Below are 24,371 nucleotides of genomic sequence, written 5' to 3'. Positions count from 1 at the left end.
CTGAGGAGGAGCGGGTGGTGATCCGGAGGGGCAGCTATGTAGGGGTAAAAGGGTCCTTTGGCATAGCAGGTGCTAAACTTTAGCCTCCCTCCCAGACACCCCCAAAGGCTAAAGTTTAGCACTCTTTTGGAGAGGGCTAAAATTTAGTCCAGGACTAAATTTTAGCACCTTCCTTCCAAACAGGGCCTACAAGGACAAAAAAAACAAGAATGTTAGTGTTGTGGGTCATGTCGTGAGGAGCACTATGATCCCATATACTCCCATGCATGGGGTTGGGAGATTTGACAATTTATTACACGACGACATTCCTCCCACGAAACCAAACAAACCATCGAGATGGTCAGCAGAATCTTTTCTCCACATGCAAGCAACTGCAGTCAACTGAGACGGACTACTGCGCTCCGCTGTCGTCCGCCACATAAAAACAGAGGCTCACGTATTTCTATTCCCCGGTCTTTTTTGAGAGGATAATTTCCCGGTCTTCAATTCGATCCCAGCGCGCGCGCTCTCCATGGTTTTTTCTCGAGAAGCCACCCGCCGCGACGTGCCGGATCGTGGCGCTGGCGTCAACGACTTCACACTTCACAGCGCACCACGCCCGGCCCGCTCGGCCTCCTTAATTATCACTAGCCTTGCTGCCGCGACGTCGTCGATCGTCGCTGGCCCGGCACTGTGGCGTGAGTTCAAAACCCCCATCGCAGAGGCTACGCTCATCAGCTCCCATGACGCCGGAGCCAGCGGCGGAGCCGGCGCGGCGATGGTGCAGCTTCTCGCTCGTGCGTCTCCTCCAGCGAGCGCTCGTCGCGGCGGTCATCGTCGCTATTGTCTACTGCCACGGGCCCGGGCTCTTCATCTCCAGGCCTGCTTCGTCGTGGTCGTCCGGGGCCGTCGACGCCTTCTTCGGGTCGCCGCCACCGGCCGAGAAGAAGGCGCGGCCCGCGGTGGAATCGGAGGTCGCCGGCAGGGACACGGCGACCACCACTTGCGCGACGGTGGAGAGGATGGGGGAGGAGGACGCCGCCGGCCGGGGCTTGGCGGCCGAGGCGGCCAGCCTGCGGGTCCGCGAGCTCATCCGGCGCCACTTCGAAATCCACGGTGCGTTCAAGCTCTAGTTTGTCCGCCGATCTCTCTTACTCCATCACAGTCGTGACACGTGTGTCCTGTACACGTATGTTCAACAACGCATTGAACAGGTCTGCACCCAATAAACACCATGAATGATTTGCTCAAGAAAACGTGGTGACTCACCATCGGGGAATAGGATATCAATCTCCACCCACACACGTAGATCATGATATAGCAATCGGTTTCATACGTTTCAAGAAAATTCAAGAAAAAATAAACTTAAAGGCGTCAGAAAGATGCGTCAAGTAGTCTTCTCACATGTCAATCTCATAGCTGAAATTTTCTTTGCTCGTGACTAGCTTTAATATTCTTACAGTTTTGTTGGTTGCAAAAAAAAAATGCTTTTTATGGAATAGGTGAATGCTCCATTTCTCATCTGGCCCCCAACGGATGAGAGTCTCTCATTTCTTCCTCATCAACTCTCACATCCGGTCTGCGGCGGCAACGGCTGCTGCTCCCGCGCGTCCTCAGACTTGTCCGCGCTAGCCGCGTCGATGGAGATGGCACGCCCTCCTCCTCCTCTCCGACCACCGCGCCGGCGTTTCCGTACAGAACAAGAAGTCGTAGAAGAGAGGGGAAAGAGTCGAACCGGATAGATCCGCCGCCGCCCATCCGCATGCTTGCGCGGCCGGTGCTTGCAGGGTGCTCCCTGCTTCGTTCGACCCGCGTCCCGGCACGGGCGCCGGCAGGCCCGCTGCCTCGATCTGCCTGCCTGCGCCGTCGCGTCCCCACCCAGCCGAAGTGCCGAGCCGCCACCCAGGCCCTGCGTGCGCCGCCCGCCTAGAGAGATCGACGGGACCAGAGAGAATATACTGTTGCTGCTGCTTCGTGTATGGAGATGTGAGTAGAGAAAGGGATTGATTTTGCTGCTGTGAGATGGAGATTGGTGTGCTGCTCCGTGTAGAGATAGGAAGAGAGAATTTTGCTGCCGCGTGCTCGATTTTAGCTGTGAGGGAAATTGCAATTGCCCTTTTTTCAAAATTAATTAATATTTGGTTTGATTTTCCAATGCAAAAATATATGCTTATTTTACTATTTGCAAACGATACTGTTTACATATAAAATCATAAATTTGTTAGTCACAAGATATTAATGAAGATAGAGGTGGGTGCAAGGTAGGATGCATGCGCGAGATCGGTTGGAGTGCACAGAAAAATAGGAGGTTGTAATGTGGACGAGAAATCCTCGTAGGATGAATTAGGGTTCAAATTTGAGAGACCAGTTGGAGATACTATAAATTGGTAAATTTGACTGTGGTATATTGTCAAATCTTTAATCCAACAAATTTTTGGAATTATTCAAGTAGTGTGAGATTCAGGATTTATTGGGATTTGGGAAATGGTAAGTTGCCACTGCAACCCTTTGCGGTCCATGGTCCCACCAGTCAGTCCCCTGTCACTCGTCCTTTCCGTCTTCTTCCTCATCTTCTGTCCCTCTCTCCGTCTCTCGCCGCCATGGCTGCCTCTCCACCGCCTCCTCCTCCTGGCTCCTGCACTCCAGGCTCGAAGTGGTGGCTATGAGCGTTGCCGCCACTCGCCGCCCACCATTCACTCCGAGATTTAGAGCTGGCCGCTGGGGCTGGAGCCTGCCCACGTCTAGATCTGCCCGGGCTTCCACGGCTACCACAGCGCGCGCGTAAGATTTGGCCACAATGCGCCGCAGGGTACCTCCCACTCCCAATTTCTTCGATTTCCTAATCCATGTTTTGTTTTTAAGTGAAACTGTTCCTTGTATTAGTAAAGTAGTAACAGATACAGTGCTAATCCTATATTCTACATATTTGATCTTGGCAAAAAAAAAAGATCAAGAGCATGTTTGATCTTCGGATCCGGTCGATCCCAGCCAATTGTTAATTTGACTGTCCTTCCATCAAATGATTCGCTCTGATCCTTTAGATAATAATTAAAACATTAATTGTTAGTCCAAACTTTTTTTTGCCCCCTTTGAAGCTAGGAAATGTTGCTTTAACCATGAGTCTACTATGATATAACCAAAGCGTATAGCTAGCCAGTCATTTTTTCCCCCTATCCATTTTGCAACTTGCAATTCCTTGTCAGGTTCTGGAGTCCAATCCCTGATGTTCATGTCTTCAATTAAATTGGCAGGAGCTGCAAGAGTGCGGACACTTCCTCCACATGAGTTCTGCAAACAAGGATTTGTGCTGGGGAAAGCATCTGAAGCTGGCTTTGGCAATGAAATGTACAGGATCCTAACAGCAGCAGCGCTGAGTGTCATGTTCAACCGATCTCTGATAATTGAGCAAACCAGGCATGCATGTGCGCTTATACTCTGCTACTTTTCATCTACCTTTTGTTTGACTAGATATTAGATACTTAGTCGAACAGGTTAAAAGCACCTAGTTCTATGAAAATGCATTACTACTATTTTCCTGTTATAATTGTTAAGTGTCATTACAGAGTTTGCATTGATTATGAAACCATAATAAGCTGAAGTTAATATCAAGATTATGCTTGTAGTTCTTAATAATTTACTTCAAATTTGTTCTATGTAAAATTTTTAACCTGTAATGTCTTTAGGGCCATGATTAAATGCAATGTGTAATCTAGAAAGCGGTGACTGATTATCTGATTATCAATATCCTTCGACTTTTTTCTGTTCCATTCACAGGGGACTATATCCTTTTGGACAGTATGTTTCTTATGCAAACCATTTGTTTACTCTTGAAGAAATCAAGCATTTATGGAGAAAACATTGCTGTGCTACAAAATATGGTAGAGATCTGAGTATGAGAGTCGACAATTTTGAACATCCATCAGAGACAAATGTTCTATGCAGTGACTGGAATAGCTGGAAAGACCCTATTATCCGGTAGGTACTACACTTTCAACAAACAGATAGTCATATGTTTTTACATTTCCTTTATTTACTGGCAGTTTCTGGATGCGTTTTATGTATTTTTCCTATTTGGACATATACTAAACCAACATTTAATTCTTTATTTGAGATATGATTTTTCCTTGGAATTTTGTAGATCTATGATTAACAATGCTGCCTGAGCTTAGCAGTGAGCAATGTACATGCAGTCAGTAAATGGAGGCTAATTTAGGTCTCACCTTGTTTCTAGGCAAGTCTATTTAAATATATTTTTTGTGTACCAAAGCATATGAAATTTGTAAAATTTGTTTCCTAGAAGGAGTCATATTATTGAAATGTGGAAATGGAGATTCATGGAATTATCAGAACTTCAAATGACAGTTCTCAGACAAATAAAGCTGCTTACCGAGCTGTTTAATCTTCTTTGTTCTTACTTTTATCCATTTCTAAACTCGATACTCTGCAATTTGGCAATTGGTTGCATTGACGAAAGATTTTGTTTATTGGAAATTTTACTTCGGTCTTGTTTCTTATTCTTGGAAAAAAGAAAACTTTTCATTTACCCTGAACATATGACTTAACGAAAGATGCTGCTACTCTTTTGCTCTATCGGGTATTACTCTGAATTTCCAAAAATCTAGTATTTGAATTTTTTGCTTATGGTACGAACACTAAAGCCCAAAGATACTTACTGGATATTTCGTGTTCAGTGTTCAGTTGAATGTTGATTTATGTTATGCTAGGTGGGATTGCTTTTCTTTCTCATATCCAGCATTTTTTTTTCAAAATATGATTATGAAATACAAGCATGCTGATATCATATGACTCTCACAATTTAGGTTTAGTGGCACGACAGATTCAGTGGGCACCCAGTTTTTTCTGAAGAATGTTCATCCTGGGATGAAGGCTGCCGCATCAGCTCTTTTTGGATCGCCAGATTCATTACATGCCAGGCCTAATACATTTGGGGAACTTTTGCGAGCTATAGTATCTCCCTCCAGGACAGTCCAGGAAGCAGTTAACTGGGCTTTGAAAGGTGTCGATCCAGATATTGCTTTGCACATGCGCATGATGTCCAGTAGGTATAGAACACTTTATAGTATATGCTTAAACAAGTTGAAGGTTACTGGTAAATTGTCCGTATTCACTTGACAAGAAGAGCAATGCAATAACATGTGAATTATGACAATTTACTTGCCAACACATCTGGTACTTCAGTAGGCATTGAGAAAAGATTTATGTTAAATTGTTGACTGAACCTAGGATGGCCACACATTTTCTTTATTTTCCTAGTGCATAAACCCTTGATCTCAATATTTGATCCTCTCCATTGGGGATGCTACCAAGTGACACACTATCATGGAATGTTCTATATATGGACCGGAGAAGATAGTTTGAAATGTTCTAGGATTAGTTATGTTATCACAAGTGGTGTTGACTGAACTTGTTTGCACCTTAACTTTTATCTTGAGAGTTTGCAGGCCTGTCCGATACAAATGTTCTACAATTTGAACAGTTGAGAATAACTACTATTGTGAATTCAGGCCAGTGGAAGCAAGACAAGCTGCAGCAAGTTGTATAAAGAGAGCCATACAGATCTGCCATATTCAGGGTACTCCTCGGGTGGCATTGGTATCAGACACACCATCATTTGTCCAGGATATAAAGTCAGACATCAGCGAGTTTGCTGAGGTTAGCCACTTTGGTGAATGTTTAGAGGATAAATTTTGGATTTCTCTAAGTATTGTGGATGCCAAGGATTATTAGATGTCTTATCAATTGATGTCGAATTTTCTAAAAATTGAAGATTGAATGTTTATCCTTTTATTTGTTGAGCAGGTAATTTATTTTGATTATGAGTTGTTTGTCAACAAGTCAAACTGGATGTTTGGAAATGATACGGTACGCCACACACTCATGCCTGGATTATCATTATGGCATTCTCTAGCAAATTCTGATACTTGCTCACTGGAATTTTCCAGAGTGTTAGAATATTATTCTCCTTATTCTGAAGCGATCAATCCCAGTTGAACTTCAAGTATATTTCTTGTCATATTGCACAAATTCCCTTCTGAACTGATTTTGGTAGCTGATCTCGTTTGTGCTATGCTTATTTTCACTCTGATATCTTCATGGCATATGTTTTCTGATCCCATTATGCCATTCTTCCACTTACATGTGAAGTTAACTCAGCCTGTACGTTAATTTTATTTAAAGTATTTTTCTATGAAGAGTTATGTATCTTTTTAATTGGCATGTCCACAGAAGCGCATCTTTGTCACCTTAAACTGCACCCTTTTTATTTGCAGCCTCTGGATTTTCGTTTAAGAGACTGGGGGCCAGCTCCAAGGTGGGCAGCCATTGTTGATTTCTTTCTAGCATCACGTGCCAGATACGCAGTTATCACTGGAGCACATCCTCGTGTGGGGACAACCTATGCACAACTTATTGCAGCATTGGCTGCAGCTAACACATATGGTACATGTTCTTGTGTTTCTACCTCTTGAAATTTTCCATGCCTGGGAATTTTCCCGGATGCTAGATCCCCCTAACATAGCCTGCAATTTTCTATTTTCATCTTTTATACCAGACCTGAAGCCTTCAGGTGCAAACTTCACGTTCTTAAGCAGCATACACAGTAGCCTGCTGGTCCATGGGCTCTCGACGCAGGTTGGCCGGAGCCATATCTGGGACACATATGCCGGGCCTTTGAGCTGCGGGCACCAGCCGCACCAATGCGCTGTGACCCCGCTCCTACCGCCTACGTGGTGGGACGGTACATGGCAAAGCCCCAATCCGAGGGATGTCAAGAGATTATCGGAGTATGGTGTTCAGTTATCAATCACGGGGGAGGTGGATGAGAGCCAACTCCTGGCACATTGCAGGTCGAGGGAAGATCATGTGGATAGGTACAGTGTTCTTTCATCAGACATCAAGAATTCATGATGATGTCTCTTGTGGGTGCTATGGTGGTAATAGGTAAAGCTATGTGTACTCCATATGGTGCCATGTGTGGTAAATTCTCTTAACTGTGAATACATCGCTATACACGCCAGGCCTATTGAGAGCATTCGTGGCTATAAGCTCATGAAGTCTAGTTGTCTCTCTTTTTCAGGGATACTGTACATAATTAACAAAAAGAAAAAAAGGGCAAGGGGTACCTATATTTTGTACACACATCTTATATTGATAGTTGAAACTTTGCTGCAACTAGCTCTTTCTGTATATTTCTGTTTGGCCGTTACTTCTAATCTGGTGAATGATTGTAGTTGTGATCTATTGCACGTCAGAAGTGCGAGTGTGCACCCATTGTTCTATAGGAAAAAAGAACAGTGATGTTTTGTTTTAGAGTAAATTTCACCGGCGGCCAACTTGTCCTGAGTTTTCATTCCGGTCATGGTATTTTCAAAGTGCACATAGACTACAGAAGTCGTTAAACTTGTCCCGAGCTATCATCTCGATTCTCAAACTTGTCTAGAGTTCTCGTCCCGATCCTGGTACTCTCAAAATTCACATAACGGTACTTAAACTTGTCCCACCCTCTCTTCTAGGTCCATATACTTTCAAAAGACATTCATTTATTTGGGAAAAAAAACTTTTGTGGATTCTTCTATCTTTTAGGATTTCAAATCAAGTTCTAATCCCACTCAAAATTTATAAAAAATCATGAGGAAATCTCCCCTGGTCATAGTGCCACACATACAAAACAAAGCGTGCCATCGTCCCAAAAAGGATAGGCTACCATCTTCCCTCCTGATAGAATTCTCAACTTACTATGGTTGGATGACAAAAGTCCCATGCTCAGTTTTGTAGTTGCATTTACCACAAATGTGGATCAGAGTTGCGCCTTCTTAATTCGCTATGTTGCTAGTTTTATATAGTGCCTCTAATGGTTCCGTTTCCGGTCAGATGTTTAATCAGGTGTTAATGCTGCTGCTAGACCTGAAGTTTTTAGATAGGTATTTTGAAGCAATTACTTTGTCTAGTATGATTCTGAAACCTTGATAAGAACATTATGGCCATGGACCCATGTCCAAATTCAAATTCGCTTTGCTCCGCCGAGATACACTGGGCGAAGGCGCGAACGTGATTGTACAAACACATCTCAGATTGGAAATAAAAAGAATGAATGCCTGCACTATCTTTGCCTATCTGTGCCTGCACTTGGTCTTCCATTGCCTGTATGGTGTCAGCAACAATTGACATTTTACCGGAAGCAGGAGATACCCTGTTGTGCCACAGTTGCTCCATTTGCTCGCAGATTTTGCAGAGCACATTGGCCCATGAGCAAGTGGCTTAATTTACGTATGTTGCTCAACAAATTCCGAGTGCTACTGTTAACAAGCTGTTGTAATTTATTTTAAAAGCTTGCAGAAGCACTGCTATGTCATTTAAGAAGGAGCATACAAAATCTTACATAAGCGTTATTACATAAAGGGATAATCTCACAACCTTATATATACAAATAATCATATAACATAGTAACCATGGTAGCTCAGGACCTCCGCATGCCGTCTTGGGAAGTTTTTATCTCTGCCTTAATCTCTTGCTCCACCTGAACTGCATTCATCCGTCGATCATGGAAAATGCACCAATTTCTTTCTTTTCAAATGTTCCAAACTGTGTACATAAGGATGGCTGTCTTGACTCATCTTGTTTTTTTGGCAATTTGGCAGCGCTCTCTGCCACCCATCCACGACCTTCTGCTCTTATGATTAGGGCTGATACAAAAGCTCAATGTTTGTGGCTGACTTGGCTTGTTCATAGTTTCGGCTCCGTTCAGCTCGGCTCGACATTTAAATGAATCGAGATAAGTCTCAATTTCAGCTTATTTTTTTAACAAGCCAGCTCGTGAACCACTTGAAGGCTGTTGGATTGGCTCGTTAGGCTTAAGAAAGATGACAACACCAAACCTTTTCTTATCAATACAGTTGTATTACTATTATTTGGGTAAAATAAACTTCTCATTCAATTTTTAAATCAAACAGTGCTAATTAAGTTTATTTTAAGTCTCCAAACATCTATATTATCCCAATTTCTTGACTAATGTAATTTATTTTCATAATATCATCCTGAGTTAAACTTTTTACGTATTATTAGCACATTTAAATTGTCACACACTGGTTAATATCATTTTTAATTTTTATGAAACAGGAGGGATTTGAATCCCTACTAGTTATATATTATATAAGAAAAGATAGTACAGGGGAAAAGAGACAAACAAAGAAATTAAGATAAATATTGAATAATTTAAATCTTAAGTTTGAATAATGCTTGGCGCGTGAGCCAAATAAGCCAGCTTGAATTTTCCTAATGAACCAAGCCAAACTCAACTTTTTAGCTGTCAACCTTAACGAGCAGAGCCGAGCCAGCTCATTATCAAACGAGCCGAGCCTTAACGATCCATAACGAGCCGAGCTGTACACTGTCAACCGGAAAAATACACTGAAGAACGAGATGCACCGCTGTTTTGTGGGCTTGATTGCGCAACACACGGTCCGGATTGCAGGGCCAGTTCTTCCTCGAACTCAACTTGTCCGATATGAGAAATTGAAAAAAAAATGTATCTGTTGAAAATATGTGCCTAAATTACTGTCCAAATTTTATTTGGAGGAAAAACATATAGATAAATAATGATGCAAGCATATAACACATGTAAACAGATAACATACTGACTAGAACAGGATTGTACAAAAAAATTACTCAATGATCCCCGCGCAGAACGAAGTCGAACGTGTTGAAGTAGATGTTGCAGAATCACCAAGCAGTTGCGTGTAGGCGCTGCCAAAATCCAAATTGCCGCCCCGTGCAGGAGTCTCGCGGTAGTGGTTTCGGAAATCCTGCTTTCCTTCGAATCTTGTGCACGCAGAATTCAAAGGTCGACGAGGCATAACAACAAGAGGTTCTACACAAATGGAGTGCGCAAGTGGGGAGGCGAGCGTGTGACATCGTGCCTTACAACCAGGACGTCTTCTGGTGTTATAGGCCTCATAGCGCATGAAATTCCCCTCATCAAGCAGTAGAAACTGCCCATTTGAATGACAGAAACTGCTGCAATCAAATAGCAGAAATTGACGCATCTTATTGCTATTTAAAACGACAGTTTCAATCACATTGAAGCTAGGCTCAGCATAAAAAAATAGAAACCGCACAAATAATAGCCTGATATACACATACGCGTCACGCTCGTCACAAGTCACAAATCACAAGTCACGCGATTTTTCATGTGAAAATACGCGCGAGTTACGTGTGCGTGTAGCAACAGTCTCCTTCTCTCTCATACACACCTATTTTGCATAGAGAGAAAACTCCCATATTTAAGCAAAGCAATCTTTCCTTGAATCAACAATATGGGACTAAAGGTTGTGCATGCTTTGGAATTTTTCAGATTGGGCCACACATGGGCCTAAATCCAACAGTGTCTTGTTCACAAACCCTTCAAGTGTCTTCCGGCACGAGCTGCAACAACGCGGAATGTCACGGGCAGGACGCGTGATTGCACAAATGTCCAGACAGACCAGTGGCGAAGCCAGCTGATGTAGCACTGGCCCGATCTTCCGATAGGTATAGATACACTCGATTTGGTGGAGACTCGACGTTGACGATCCAGCTTCAAATCAAACACGATTCGAACCCTAAAATAGCTACACCACTACTCCGTTGGTTATCAACCAAGCACAACTTGATTGACCTCGCTGAAAAGACTTTCCCTGCAAGCGAATCGAAGAACACAAGCAAGATAACGGTAAACATGCAATCTGAAATTGCAAATATGGATGAAGCAAAGATCAATATGGGGTTCAAGCTCTCGATTCAAACGGACTAATCGTCACAGGCGAGGAGAATAAGAACAGGGGTCCTGGATCACTGTAAATGGATTTGTCACCACAGTGACAATGAATCAATCTCAATTTCTCGATGGAAAACTAGAACTAAACAAAACCCAAGTTCTAAAGGTGGTGGCTACTGAGTTTTATACCATACCCAAAGGGGCATCCTATGGTTGGGGGAGACTAGGGAGGAGGCGCCCACAACATGGGCTTAAGGCCCGACACGGTACAAGGCCAAGTTGCCCCAAATAGGTGACGCAACACCTTATCATGGTCACACAGAATGATCCATGAACCTTCTGGAGATAGGACCAGAACCAAAAGAACGGCGGCGTCATCCCCTTTCCAATGCATCAAAGAATGCCTCGTTTCGATGTCGTATGAGGGAGATATGGATGAAACTGTGTAGGGGTGTCGGCTGAATCCGAACTAAACACGACGACCGAGTTGGTGACGACTTGTGACTTGGAGAAGACCATGACTCGTGTGTGAGGGCAATATCCTCATCACCAGCGGTGGGTCGGGGGGGGGGGGCTCAAGCCCCCCTCTACCCACCCAAAAAAAATGGAGCCTCCCTTAAATCCCCCTTCCATTTTTGAGGAGAAAAGAGGAAGAAGAAGAGGGAGGAAGGGGGAGGAAGAAGAAGAGCGCCCTAGGGGTCATGGTTGGCTCCGCCACTGAGACAGACCCAAGGGTATGGTGCTTCGTTCTCAGCTGTTGGACGTCCGTGCAGGCGAGGGAAAAGGGTTGTTCGTTCGTCTTACTTGACGGCACATGCTCGAGTTGGCTTTTGGCTGAGCTGCAAACAAGAGTTTAGGTGTTGACAGTGGACGCTAGCTCTGCCGTTTTAGTTTACCCTTGTGCTTGTAAATGGCTACAGATCATGGGATATCTTACTGTTAAGAAATAGAGGATGTTTCTCATATCATGAGATATACCTTACTATTATTAATTCATTAATAATAGGGAAACGTTATATTTTCACTCTCCAACTATAGCAGAAATCTGATTTTAAACCCACAACTACAAAATCAGACAGGGAGTGAGGGCCATCCAACTATCAAAACTAGGAAAATTTAGCCCTTTGAGTGGTTTTGAGGGTCATTCTGTATTTCCTAGAAATTTATTTTTTATTTAATAAAAAATTCATAACTAATTCATGTTTGTTACTAGTCCTAGTGTAGGCTCTTTGTTGGTACTCTATTTGGAGTTGTTTACATCATTATGTTTTCATAAATTTTTTGGCACCAATTGGATATTTTTTTTGATTTGAAATGAATTAGTTATAAGTTTTTTAGTCAAACCTATTTTTTAAAATTTCTAGAAAATACAAAACCACTCTTGAAACCACCCAAAGGGTTAAATTTGCCCGGTTTTTTGACAGCTGGATGTGCCTTCATGTCCGGGTTTGTAGTTGTGGGTTGAAAATCAGACTTCTTCTATAATTGAAGGGTGAAAATGGGACTTTGAGGATGACATTAACTCTCACAAGGTTTCTAGAAAAAAAAGACAAATCTTACAAATTACTCCCTCCATTCTCTTTTGATAGGGATATTTCATCTTGACACAATGACCAAGAAAAACAACTCTACTTATCATCTAATTAATGCAAACCAGCTTTTTTTCATTAGTCCTCCAATGGTTGTCACGATGGCTCCTTGTTGTCCATGCAATTTATTGCCGTGGCCCACATTGTTAGCAAATAGTACTGTCATTTGTGAAAATCTGAATTTTGAAAATATCCCAATCAGGACTCCTTTGGCAGCCCACTTCCCCACAGGAAACTCGATCATTTCCCGCGTTGGAAGCCCATGTGGAAAATTTCCACGCGGCATCCAACTTGCGCATTTGGAAGCCTGCAACGCGAGGGACTCCAGCCCAATCGAGCCTAGTTTCCGCGTGGAAAAAATGCCCGGCCTACAGAGGTCAGGCAACTTTCCCTGTCTCGTGCGACTCGTTCTCTCCTCCTCGAGTCTGCAGCGAGCAATAACGCTGCCACCACCAGATCTTCCCCTCCGCCATCGCTTCTGCTGCGTCTCCTCCATCGCCGACTGCGCTGCCACCACCCGCCTCCAACTCCGGCGCCGCATCAGGTGAGTCCGCCTCCGCCTATGGGCCTATTTGGAGTCGCTTATTTCCCGCTTATTGGTGAAAATAAGCGATAAACCCACCCAAATGCCTTGCTTATTCCCCGCTTGTCACGTAAGCCGCTTAGTGGAAAATCTGGAATTGAACTAGGACCCAGCTTATCTCCTACGCGGGTCTGGAGACGCTTCTGGGGCAAGCGGAGCATTTTTCCCCTGGCTACCCTCGGGCAACGCCGCCTCCAGGCGACCGCCGCCGCTGCAGATCCCGCCGCCGCCACTCGGGTTGCCCGGCCTGCCTCCCTACCTCCGCCGGCCGCCCCTGCCAGGCCCCCGCCGCGGGCCGCCCCGCCGCCGGACGCCCCCGCCGCGGGCCGCCTGGGCGTCGCCTCCGCCGCTCGACGCTCCTGCCCCCTGGGATCCGGCCCCGCCGCCGGACTCTCCTGCCGCCTAGGCGCCGCCCCGCCGCCGGACGCCCCCACCGCCGGACTCCCCTGCCGCCTGGGTGCCGCCCCGCTGCCGGACGCCCCTACTGCCTGGGCGCCGCCCCCGCCGCCGGACGCCAGAGCCGCCTCGGTTTGGATGGTTGAAATTGGACTTGGCAAGTTTGGGTAGTTTAGCAACTTTCTGTTAACTCTAGCTAATCTGAAGGGGGCTATAGCCTCTTGACCAGATGAATAGCATACGGTGTAATCTAGAGCATAGCAAGCAGCAAAAATGAGCTATTATCAGTCTTAGGGGCATTCAGGTCAATTTACCAACTTGGACAGACAATCGACACAAAATAATCAGGATTGCCAAACACCCTGCTTATTCAGACAGCAGATTCTCCAGGCAGCAGGCTTATCAGATAAGCTTGCTTGTCAGATAAGCGAGTTCCAGAAAAGCGTATACAAACAGGGCCTATATCTTGCTGACCCGTCAGGGTTTCTCCTCTTCTCCCCTCACATTTCTTGTAGATCTCGTGAAGAATAGTTGCGGCCACGAACTGATGACGATTTGAGGCTGCTAATCCTGGTGTGGGCGCAACGTGCTCCTTTCCCAGGTTGATCTCCCGCTCCAGACTTAGGATCTTGTTCGACTGTGTACCACTTCAACGTCAGGTCATCAAGATCCCCAGGTGTGCTTGCTACTCCTGTGTTTCTCTTCATTTTTTTTTGTCTAGCTGATGCTACTGGTGCTTGTTCATCATAGTAGAACATCAAAGAACAGTAGCATGGATGTGTAGTGAGGCATGCGGACATGTTCTTTCTACCCTGTGGTACTTCGTTCAGAACTGTATACAATATTTCTTGAGTAATGCATGTCTGCCTGCACTAGATTCAGTTGAATAAAAGGCCAATCAATTTCGTGCCTGTTAATACCTGCTGATTATCCGGACCTACGTGCTCATTTATGTCTTAGTCTGTAGTACTATATATGTCTTAGCCTGTGTCATGTCAATTTTGTGCTAAGTATCAAAGTTTTTCCATCATGTTTACTGAAATGATTAATTCATTGTGCTAATTAAGAATATGATTTATATATACATACACTAGATAATGGGATATTGGGAGGAGCAAGTTAGGCAGTTCTTGTTGGAGGAGGAGGAAGAGGATGATGAGCTATTTCTTGTATTTGTTCATGTCATAATTCTATACTTACAAGAAGAGAAAATGCCTGTGCACACATCTTCTCTTCCTGGTGCCAAAAAGGTTAAGGAAATCCTTGAAGGGTACCCGAGTTGGTGTAAAGTTAAGTTCCGAATGGAGCCTGAAATATTTAAAATCATAGCGGACTTTCTTAGAAGGGATAATTTGCTCCGTGACACACGAGGTGTTGCTATTGAGGAGCAGCTTGGGATGTTCATGTTCATGCTCTTACACAATGCTAGCAACCAAAGGCTACAGAAACCTTTTCAACACAGCGGCGAGACGATCCATTGGAAAATAACAGAAGTTTTCGAAATAATTCTTGCTTGAACTCATCGATTTGTGAGACTTCCAAGTTTTGTCCAAACTCATATCGGAATCGCGACAGATCCTTGTTTTCTTTCAGGTGGGGCATTAACACTACTAGACATAATCCTTTCTCCAATCTTTTCTTTCCTTGCGTGCCAAGTCCTTAATTTCTTTCCTTTTGTGCAGAATTGAATTGGTGCAATCGATGGCACTCATATACCAATCATCGTTGCAGAAGACACGACCCCTCCCTACAGAAATAGGAAAGAAACCCTATCATAGAATGTTATGTTAGCCTGTAACTTCAACCTTAACTTCACATTCATTTCATGTGGATGGGAAGGATCAGCATCAGATGCAGGAGTCCTTAGATCTACTGTTATCAAAGGATTTAGTGTGCCAGAGGAAAATTTCTATCTTGTAGATGGTGGGTACACAAATATAACGCCTTTATTGCCACATATCGAGGAGTTTGGTACCATCTTAGGGAGCTTAGAAGGCGTCGTTCGTCTCAAAGTGGTTATGCAAACTACAAAGAACTGTTCAACCATTGTCATGCATTACTTCGGAACTATATAGAGAGGGCCATTGGTGTTCTAAAGAAGAGGTTCCCGATTATGAAAGTAGGCACTTTCCATCCCATAGAAAATCAAATCAAGATTGCAACTGCAGCAGTTGCATTTCACAATATAATTAGAGGCCAAAATGGTCAAGAGGGATGGGTGGATGACCAACTAGAGTATATCTCAACAGATCAATATGTTGACGTGTTGAAGGGTATCGGTGTTTTAGACCGGCAACCCGCCTAGGGGGTACCCTAGGTGGTCTTTTGTGCGGTAAGGGACGTCGAGAATCAAGGAGTCGATGGTGATGCAAGGAACACGATTTAGACAGGTTGGGACCACTAGATCGCATAATACCCTACGTCCTGTGTGTTTGGTTGTATTGATCTTAGATGAATTGGAGTTGTTCTTGAGGGGGGGTCCCTGCCCGCCCTTATATACACGGGAGGGTAGGGTTACAAGTCTGAATCCTAGTCGAGTACAATTACAGAGTCCTACTCGGTATGACCCGAGTAGTTTCCATACACATACTTAACTAGTCTGAGTAGGATACGCCTATTGCTGCGTAGCCCTCTGGTCTTGACCATGTCCGAGTAGGTCCCTTGGTGGGCCGTTCAGGGCCTACTCGTGGGCCTGGGGTGTATGCCCGACAAGCCCCCGAGTACTTTGTAGTCGTGCGCCACAGCCATGAGTACTGTGGGCACCATCCGAGTAGTTCTTCGTAGAGGTTGTAGTGTCCAAAGTGCGCGAGTATTGTCGCGTGGATGAAAGGTACTCTTCTTGCTCCTTTGAGTTGCTTCTATTCCAAGAATTTTATGTGGTAGTGCGATGACAATCGCACTCCATATGGAGTATCCCTGAGCCTTAGGTTGAGTCGAAGAGTCAGGCTTAGGGTCAATCCTGCTTCTTGGCTATTTTACTCTGGTAATCTGAAAAAGCAAATTCTGACCATCGGGTACGGTACCCGCAACCCCCAAGCACTTAGGCGATTTTTGTCGATGAAGTGGTCAAAACCCGTTGGTAGGAGTAGCCGTTGGGTGTTATGGCAATAAATCTGTTTTAAACCTATCCGTTGCGTAACTGACGCTTGGAATCCAGAGGCGGGGGAGATAGAATTGGAGGGCCCCCTTTCGGTTAGGGTTACGTTTCATTGGAGCAGATCTATTTTTCTTCTTCGCCCCGTTGTTCTGTTCCTCTTTTGCACCATCACGATCTTCCAGCACCACCGCCGCCATTGCTATTGCTCTTTGAGATAGATCTGAGGTTGACCGCATTTTTCCTTGCTGCGGCTGAAGTCAGCGGATGCGCACCAAGAAGATGGGGAAGAAACCCGAAAAGTCTCAGGCAAAAGCTCCGGCGGCGGGTAAGGTGAAATCAAAGAAAAGGAAGGAGTTGGTGTTGCCGGTGCCGAAGGTGGGTCCAAAGAACCAGACTGCGCCGCCACCGCCTGGAGTGACGTGGCAGAACTCCGTGATGAAGGAGGCGGTCGTTCAGGCGCTTGTCGACGCCAAGTTTCTGCAGCCAAAGGAGGTACTCGAGTGGAGGCCTGCCTTTGCTAACGCGTGTCAGTTCGAGAAGCATCCGAATGAGCCAGTCATGCTTGCACACTTTGTGGAGAGGGGACTGGCAGTGCCTACCTCCAACTTCTTCAGAGGTATCCTCGAGTACTACAAGCTTCAGCTCGTTCACTTGAATCCCAATGTTGTGTTGCATATGTCCATTTTTGTACACTTGTGTGAAGTTTACTTGGGCATTCCTCCTAGCCTTGAGCTATTTAGGAAATTGTTTCGTTGCAAGCCTCAGCCTAGTGCCATTAGGACAGAGGTTTTTGGAGGTGCAGGGTTCCAACTTAGGAACTCGGGCGCCTATCTTGATTATAATTTGACTGATTCCCATGGGGAGTGGAAAAGGAAGTGGTTCTACATTGGAAACCATGAGCCTCGCTTGCCGGTAGTCACATGTCACGCCCTGAAGCATGCAGAGAACTGGGTCAGCGAACCTGAAGATTCTCCTGAGATCGACAGCTTGCTGACCCAGATTGCCAAGTTGAAGGCCCTAGGTTTGACTGGAATTAATGTGGCGGCCAGATTTCTGAAGAGGAGAGTGCAGCCTTTGCAGAAGCGGGCTCACCCGGGTGGGCAGTACTCAGGTTTTAATGACTTGTCACGTATGTCTCCTGATGACATTTCTGACGATGATGTGGAGGCGCTGCTGGCCAAGTTCTTCAGGAACTATCAAGGAGTACTAGTTGTTCCTTCAGCTTTTCGCCAGTTTGATGCCTGGTATCAGCCACAAGAGGTATGGTCTTTTACTTGACTTGTACCTTTTGAGCTTTTTGGGAGGTTGTTTGAGTAACAATAATTTTTCTTTTTGTAGTCTCGGGTTCTTGCTGGCTATCTGGCGTACTCCGAGGAAGAGTCGGTTGTTGAAGAGTCAGAGGACGAGCCTTCTCCTCCTGTGAAGAAACGCCGAGTAGTCCACAAGAAGTCTGCTGCTAAGTCTGCCTCGACTTCGACTCCTGAGAAGTCTCAGGGTACCAAGGTATGTAGTCGTGTATTTATTGGTAACTGGTAGATTTTTTCCTGTACCCTCTTGATCACTTTATTTATCTGAAAAGGTTGTTGACGCGACCCTTGGTGATGATGAAGCAACTTCTGATGAGGTGGCCGCAACCGCCGATGATGTTGATGTTGCGTCTGTAAAAGAGGTGCCAGGGGAGGTGCCGCCAGCGGATGCTGGAGCAGCCCCTGAGCTAACAGTCTAGACTTCTTTGGCTACCGCGCTACCGGTCCCTGACCAGGCAGTTCTGGGTTTGCCTGCTGGAGTGGTGGATGTTGCGAAGGGAGTATCGCCAGTAGTTGCTACTGGCTCTTTGTTATCCAATGTGATCGCTAGTGGTGAGCTTTCCCCCCGACTATTTTTGTTAGTCTGAGTTTATTGTAGTCGTGACCCTGTTTTTTGCAGGACTTAGCAAAAAGACTGCACCTTCCGCTGCTCCTGCGGTGCCGAGTACTCGGATGCCTATTGCTGAGAAAAAACGTGTGTGATTGCTGCCACGATCAACTCGGTGAGTTTTTTATTCTTGGTGTGTATCTTCAAACTTTCTGGAAGTCGTGTGGTGACTTTGTATTTTGATGTAGGGATGTGGAGGAGACTATCCCTGTAGAGGCAGGAGTAGAGTCTTGTCCCCCGACAACTTTTTCTGCTCTCTTGGACGATCTGTCTGTTGATGATGTATCCGGAGTTGATGCTAGTCATCTTGGTGCCACTATGTCCATGCTTCAGGAAGTGATCTGCTTGGTGGAGGATCCTTCAGTTGCTTTAGGTTCTGGAGGTGGACCCCGTCGACGTCTACTGGAGAAGTTTTGGCGTTGGTTGATGTGGCAAAGGCCAAAGAGGCGACTGCACCGGGTATGTACTCGGGATACTGGTGTTGTAGTCGTAGTATTGTGTTGACTAATGTTCGTCGCTTTTAGGTACAGCCTTGGGTACGACTCCTCATGTTGTGAAGAGTGCTCAAGGTCCAATACTCGGGCTTCCGTCAGAGTTGGAGTTTATGAGAGCTATGCAAAGCTTTCAGGTGTGTTATTTCTCTTGTCTGTCTGTTTGTTGCTAAGAGACTTATCCATTTGCTTTTCCTTGCAGGATCTATATGACAAGACTCAGAGGAATGCTCGGGCCCTTCATGAATAGAATGAACAATTGGAGCGGGAGTGTGCCGAGCTTACAGAATCTTTGAGGGTTCATGAAGATGCTGCGAAATCTTTTGCCGTTGAGTGGTTAGACCACGAAGTTTTGCAAGAAAAATTGGAGAGCCTCTATAAGTCATTGAATAAGAAATATCAAGGTGAGTACTTTCCATTCTTCGAATATGTCCGACTGTAGTCGGTTGTTTGAACTTGATCATTTTTGCAGAGCTCAAGAGGAAGGAGGTTGCTGCGAGTAGCCAACTCCTTGACTGGAGGAACGCGCATGACCGAGTAGCTGATGAGGCTAATCATCTTTGGGTTGCACTGACTGAAGCGCAGGCTGCCTGCGAGCATCAGCGAGACAGGAAAAACCAGAATGGAGTGATGCTTGCTATGGCCATGGTGGCCTATAGAGATCATGGCCAGACCATAGGAAGACTTCACGGCGAGCTTCAAGAGTTAACTGATGCCGCTCAGGACTTGGTGAATGCCATTGCTCCTCTTGAAGAGGACGCAGGACCGCGTTCACCAGTCGAGCGCTTGAAGGTTGCTCCGGGTGAGGTAGCTAGCCTCTGTAAGGCTGTATGTAAACAAGTCCTTGCTGTGGTCAAGTCCTATTACCCGAGAGCAGATTTGACGGCGGCTGGTGATGGCGTTGCTCGCAACTGCACGGAGGAGGCTTATACGCAGTACCTCGAGGAGGTTGAACCAATTGCGTCGAAGATGTCTGATTTTGTATCTTTGGAGGAGCCTTAGGCTTTTGTGTACTCTTGTAAGCTGCCGAGTACTTTGGAACAATATTTTGTTTGAAAAATGAACACTTGTCCATCCTTTGTTATTTGGAGCAGTTCCGAGTGTTGAGTTTGGGTAGTCGCACTTTTGTCGAGTATTCTGCTTTTTACTCTTTGAATGGGGGGTGCACGGGTGTACTATACTCTTTTATCCTTTGTGGCATGAATGCTTTCATGTGGGCAGAGTCAGAGGTCATCCAGACTCGTCGATCATGGGCGTATAGTAACTCCTGGGTGGTTGACGGTTGTAGCGCTTGGCTATAAATAGACCGCCATGGAGATCGACCTGCATCAGGCTTTGAGTAGCGATGGATTGCCTCCGGTTGCTATTGTTTGAGTGTAGAGAGCCTTCAAAGAGTACACCGGTGCTAGAAGATTCCTCGTAGATTGGGGCCACCTTCCCTCCACAGACTCTAGCACTCGTAGGGATAGCCGCGATGCTAGATGAATCCTCGTAGGAGGTTTCATCGCGCGTCTCATCTTGCAGCTCGTGATCCAGCCTGGTACGCACTGGAACTCGCGAGTGATGGGTGATGAGTGTCGCGGTCTTTATCCTGCTCTCTTAGAGGAGGAGGTGTTGCCGCAATGTGGGTCGGGTCGACAAGGCTAGCAAAAGAGCAGCCTTGTTTCCTTTTTTGCGCGGCACGTGGGATTCATCATTGCCGCTGTCAAGGCAGCGGCGGTGCAGGAGTACCTGGTGTTGCCTTGGGTAGAGGACCTGGGTATGGCTGCGTTTTGCGCAGCTTCCTTGCGTGTGGGCCCTTCCCATTGTAGTCGGCAGACCTGAGTGGCCTTGTGATATTGTAAAAGCCTGAGGCTTAAATGAAGCCCGCCAGTAGGCAATTGCTTGTAGTCTTTTTGTATTCTATTTCGAGTACCTTTACTTGTATGTAACTTTTTGATTTGTCTTCGGACTTAAGTAAAAAATTACTCTGCCCTTGAGGCTTTGTACTAGAGCTGGAATGCCTGTTGAGTTGGTAGTCTGGTGTCAAGAGTAGTATATCTTGTAGTCGGTAGTCGAGCTGCTAGCTCGAGTAGTTGAAATGAGTTTCTGCTTGAAGTAATAACTCGAGTTCTTTTGTCTACTAAGGGTAGTAGCGACAGAGGTACTATATATTCCAAGAGTTTGGTACTTGTTCTCCTGAAAGTTCTTGTAGTCTGTAAGATCCGGGTCCTGTAACCTTGGATACAATGTAAGGACCTTCCCATGGTGAATTGAGTTTATGCAACCCTAACGTGTCTTGGATTCGTTTGAGGACCATGTCGCCTAAGTTGAAGGACCGTTCCTTGACATTGCGGTCGTGGTATCGTCTTAACCCGTCAAGGTATCTGGCTAATTGAACTAATGCTGTGCATCTTGTTTCTTCTAGGCTGTCCAGATCCGTGCGTCTTGTTTCTTCTGCTATTTCTTCATCATATTGTTCTACTGAAGGAGATTGCCACATGACGCTTGCTAGTCGGGTGCCATGGGCACTGTTTTTTGAGTAGTTCGGTCAAGGTTGGCCCTTCATCGTTTTTGCGGGATCCCTTTTTCCCGGAGTTAGTTATGAAAGCAATGGTGTTGTCGGGTTTCCGTTTGCGATTTTGATTATTCAAAAAGTTGTTTTGAGTATCATTGTGTCGAGTTCTATCCTGATCATTGTTGTTGTTGTCGTGTCCACGGTTGCGATGAGAGCCGAACCATTCTCGCTCTTTGTCCTCTTCATCTGCCCATTGTTGTACCATGACTTTGAGGTCTTTGACATTAGATGGTCATCGTCTGCCGAAGTCTTGGTATGTTCGTCGATCATAGAATCCATTCTGGAAGCACTCGATGACGTCTGTTTCTGAAATGTCAACTATAGTAACATTCTTTTCGAAGAATCGTCGCAAGTAGTCACGTAGTGTTTCACCTTCTTTCTGTTTTATCTGACTCAGGTCGATCTTGTTGCCCGGTCTAGCCATGGAGCCGGCATAATTGTTGGTGAAAGCCTTTGTCAAATCTGCCCAAGAGTCGATTGATCTAGGTTTGAGTGACTCAAGCCATGTCAGCGGTGCGAGTTCCATGCATATGGGAAAGTGGATGACTTTGGTGTCGTTATTACCCCCAACTGCCTGCACTGCTAAAGAGTAGCATCGGAGCTATTGAATTGGGTCTTGCTTGCCGTCATATTTGGTGATTCCTGTTGGTTTGAACTTCTCGGGTAGTCTTGTCCTCATTACCCGGTTTGTGAAAGCAGGAAAGTGGTTGTAGTTGTCGACTTCTCGCTCACGTCGACTGTTGATTATTTCTCGTAGATCACTGAAATTTGATATTTCATGATTTTTCCGAGTGGGGCGAGGACTTTTCACGGAGTTGGTGCAGCTGACTTCTCCAACGTCCTTCTGGCGTATTGGGGCATTGTGTTTACTCAGACCTTGGTTGTGTTGCCTTGGTTGGTTTACAACTTCGTTGTCGTTCCTTTGTACTTCGTTGTTGTTGGCTGCAGCATCTCTACTGCCTTCTTGATGAACTACGATGCGGGGAACAGACGGGATTGGTGATTCTTTGTCGAGTAGCTTGTAAGCTTGTTCTGCGAGTTGTGCGATTAGTCCGTTGCCTCGCTGCGCAAGTTGAGCTGTGACTTCGTTGTCTCTGTCTTGAGGTGTGAGCGTTGATATAAGGTTGATAGAGGCAATTGCTGCGAGTGGAGTGTTGTTTTCTTGAGCCTGTACTGTGTCAAATGCTCTTTCGAGGTTTGTGATGGGAATGTTTGTAGCCAGCGTTTGTCATCGCTCAGCCCGAGTAGCATTGCACACCCTTCTTTCTTTCCTTTGATCGGAGGTTTCATCTTGTGGGGCGTTAGTTGTTGACTCGTCTTCTGAGACATTGTTGAGTTGTGCTAGTCGCCGGGGAGTTCTCTGCTGGCTAGTACCCGAGTTGTTATTTTGAGTAATAACAAAGGCTTCTCTGTCTGGGTAGTACCTTCCAAAGCTTGATGTTGCAATTTCTGTGGAACTTTCATCGCGGCTTGAAGTGAGTGGGACGCCTTCTTGGTATGGGAGGTTGTCTATATGAGCGACAAGGCGCGACTCGTAGTCGCGGGCAAGGAGGGATGGTCTCATTCCTATCCAGTGTACGAATATGCCTTGTGATGTTGAAGTTATTACCAGTCCTTTGGCTGGTCCTGTTAGTGGGAGCTCTAGGAGATAGTCTGAGTCAGAGTCGTCGTCTTCATCTTTCCCGTGTTCGAGTTGAGTTCGAGTGAGGAAACTTTGGTAGACTTCGGCTGCATTGTGGAGTCTGTATGGGATCCATTTTGGAGTCGAAGTCGATTTGGGAAGTGACTGGGACTGACTAGTCTGAACTGAGGTCGGGTCCGATGCGTAGTCGAACTCGGGATTGTTGACTTTGAAATTTTGGTTTTTCTCGACCGAATCCTCCGATTTCTTCTCCTGGACGTTGATGATCTGGCGCCAGAACAATCCAGCACCGTCGGCGACGAAGAGCCAGGATCCAAAAACAAAGGTTGCGCCTGCTTCGATGGTGAAGATAGGCTTGAAAACAACGGGTGCCATCGAGCTCACGCTGAGAAACTCGACGAGCACCCCTACCTGGCACGCCAGTTGTCGGTGTTTTAGACCGGCAACCTACCTAGGGGGTACCCTAGGTGGTCTTTTGTGCGGTAAGGGCCATCGAGAATCAAGGAGTCGATGGTGATGTAAGGAACACGATTTATACAGGTTCGGGCCGCTAGATCGCGTAATACCCTACATCCTGTGTGTTTGGTTGTATTGATCTTAGATGAATTGGAGTTGTTCTGGAGGGGGGTCCCTGCCCGCCCTTATATAAATGGGAGGGCAGGGTTACAAGTCTGAATCCTAGTCGAGTACAATTACACAGTCCTACTCTGTATGACCCGAGTAGTTTCCATACACATACTTAACTAGTCTGACTGGGATACGCCTATTGCTGCATAGCCCCCTTGTCTTGACCATGTCTGAGTACGCCCCTTGGTGGGCCGTTCAGGGCTTACTCGTGGGCCTAGGGTGTATGTCCGACAAAGGGGGACAACAACTATCCAAGTGAGGTGGAGTCAAGTGATGGCAATACTCTATGAGATCAGATCGCACACCAAATGTGGGCTACTTATAATAATAATAATTAGTTTAGAATAATGTCTTTTAGAGGAGTATGGTTTCTCTAGTTTGTGTATGATTTGCTTATGTAATTTTGGAACTTTCTACTGCAAACATTATTGTAATCAATGCCTTTATTTAATGCAATTATTATCCTTGTACTTGAATTTGTTTTTTTGAAACACCTTGAACTTGCATTCATGTTTCTGTCAACTTCATCTTAACATGTTTTGGGAAATGCAACCATGGCAGGAGATGTTGATAGGGCTTCTTGGAACTCCACTTATGAGGAAGGTCTTTTTTTGATATGTTGAAATATTATATGACTACAAAGATAACCCCAAATATAAAGGTCAAAATGGTTGGGTATCGAAGGACTGGAGGGTTATTACCACCAAGTTCAATGAGAAGTTTCC

General features: G+C 45.5%; 1 protein-coding gene and 1 pseudogene across 2 annotated transcripts; both read left to right on the top strand.

Annotated features, from left to right (window-relative positions):
• The first annotated feature begins 494 nt into the window (after nucleotides 1-494).
• LOC117833875 (uncharacterized) lies at nucleotides 495-7,173 on the top strand. Of its 2 annotated transcripts, XM_034713472.2 has the most exons (8): nucleotides 497-1,095; nucleotides 3,231-3,393; nucleotides 3,754-3,954; nucleotides 4,800-5,042; nucleotides 5,505-5,652; nucleotides 5,800-5,862; nucleotides 6,270-6,438; nucleotides 6,551-7,173. In XM_034713472.2, exons 1-8 carry the CDS (start codon nucleotides 723-725, stop codon nucleotides 6,904-6,906), a joined length of 1,716 nt encoding a protein of 571 aa, XP_034569363.1. In that variant the 5' UTR covers nucleotides 497-722; the 3' UTR covers nucleotides 6,907-7,173. The 2 variants fall into 2 exon arrangements, with proteins under 2 accessions (XP_034569364.1, XP_034569363.1); XM_034713473.2 differs by lacking the exon at nucleotides 4,800-5,042 and having other exon boundaries at nucleotides 495-1,095.
• A 7,242-nt stretch (nucleotides 7,174-14,415) lies between these two features.
• On the top strand, nucleotides 14,416-23,984 carry LOC140220259 (uncharacterized; annotated as a pseudogene).
• Nucleotides 23,985-24,371: the final 387 nt, after the last annotated feature.

This window comes from Setaria viridis, chromosome 8 (assembly GCF_005286985.2).
Source record: "Setaria viridis chromosome 8, Setaria_viridis_v4.0, whole genome shotgun sequence".
NCBI classification, from domain to species: Eukaryota; Viridiplantae; Streptophyta; class Magnoliopsida; order Poales; family Poaceae; genus Setaria; species Setaria viridis.
This window is presented reverse-complemented; position numbering and strand designations above follow the sequence as displayed.

Bases quoted from the DNA above. Each gene is read 5' to 3' on its own strand.
- LOC117833875 (XM_034713472.2), top strand. From the start codon at position 723: ATGACGCCGGAGCCAGCGGCGGAGCCGGCGCGGCGATGGTGCAGCTTC. The intron at 3,394-3,753 runs GCATGCATGTGC...TTCCATTCACAG, and splicing joins CTGATAATTGAGCAAACCAG to GGGACTATATCCTTTTGGAC. The intron at 3,955-4,799 runs GTAGGTACTACA...CTCACAATTTAG, and splicing joins TGGAAAGACCCTATTATCCG to GTTTAGTGGCACGACAGATT.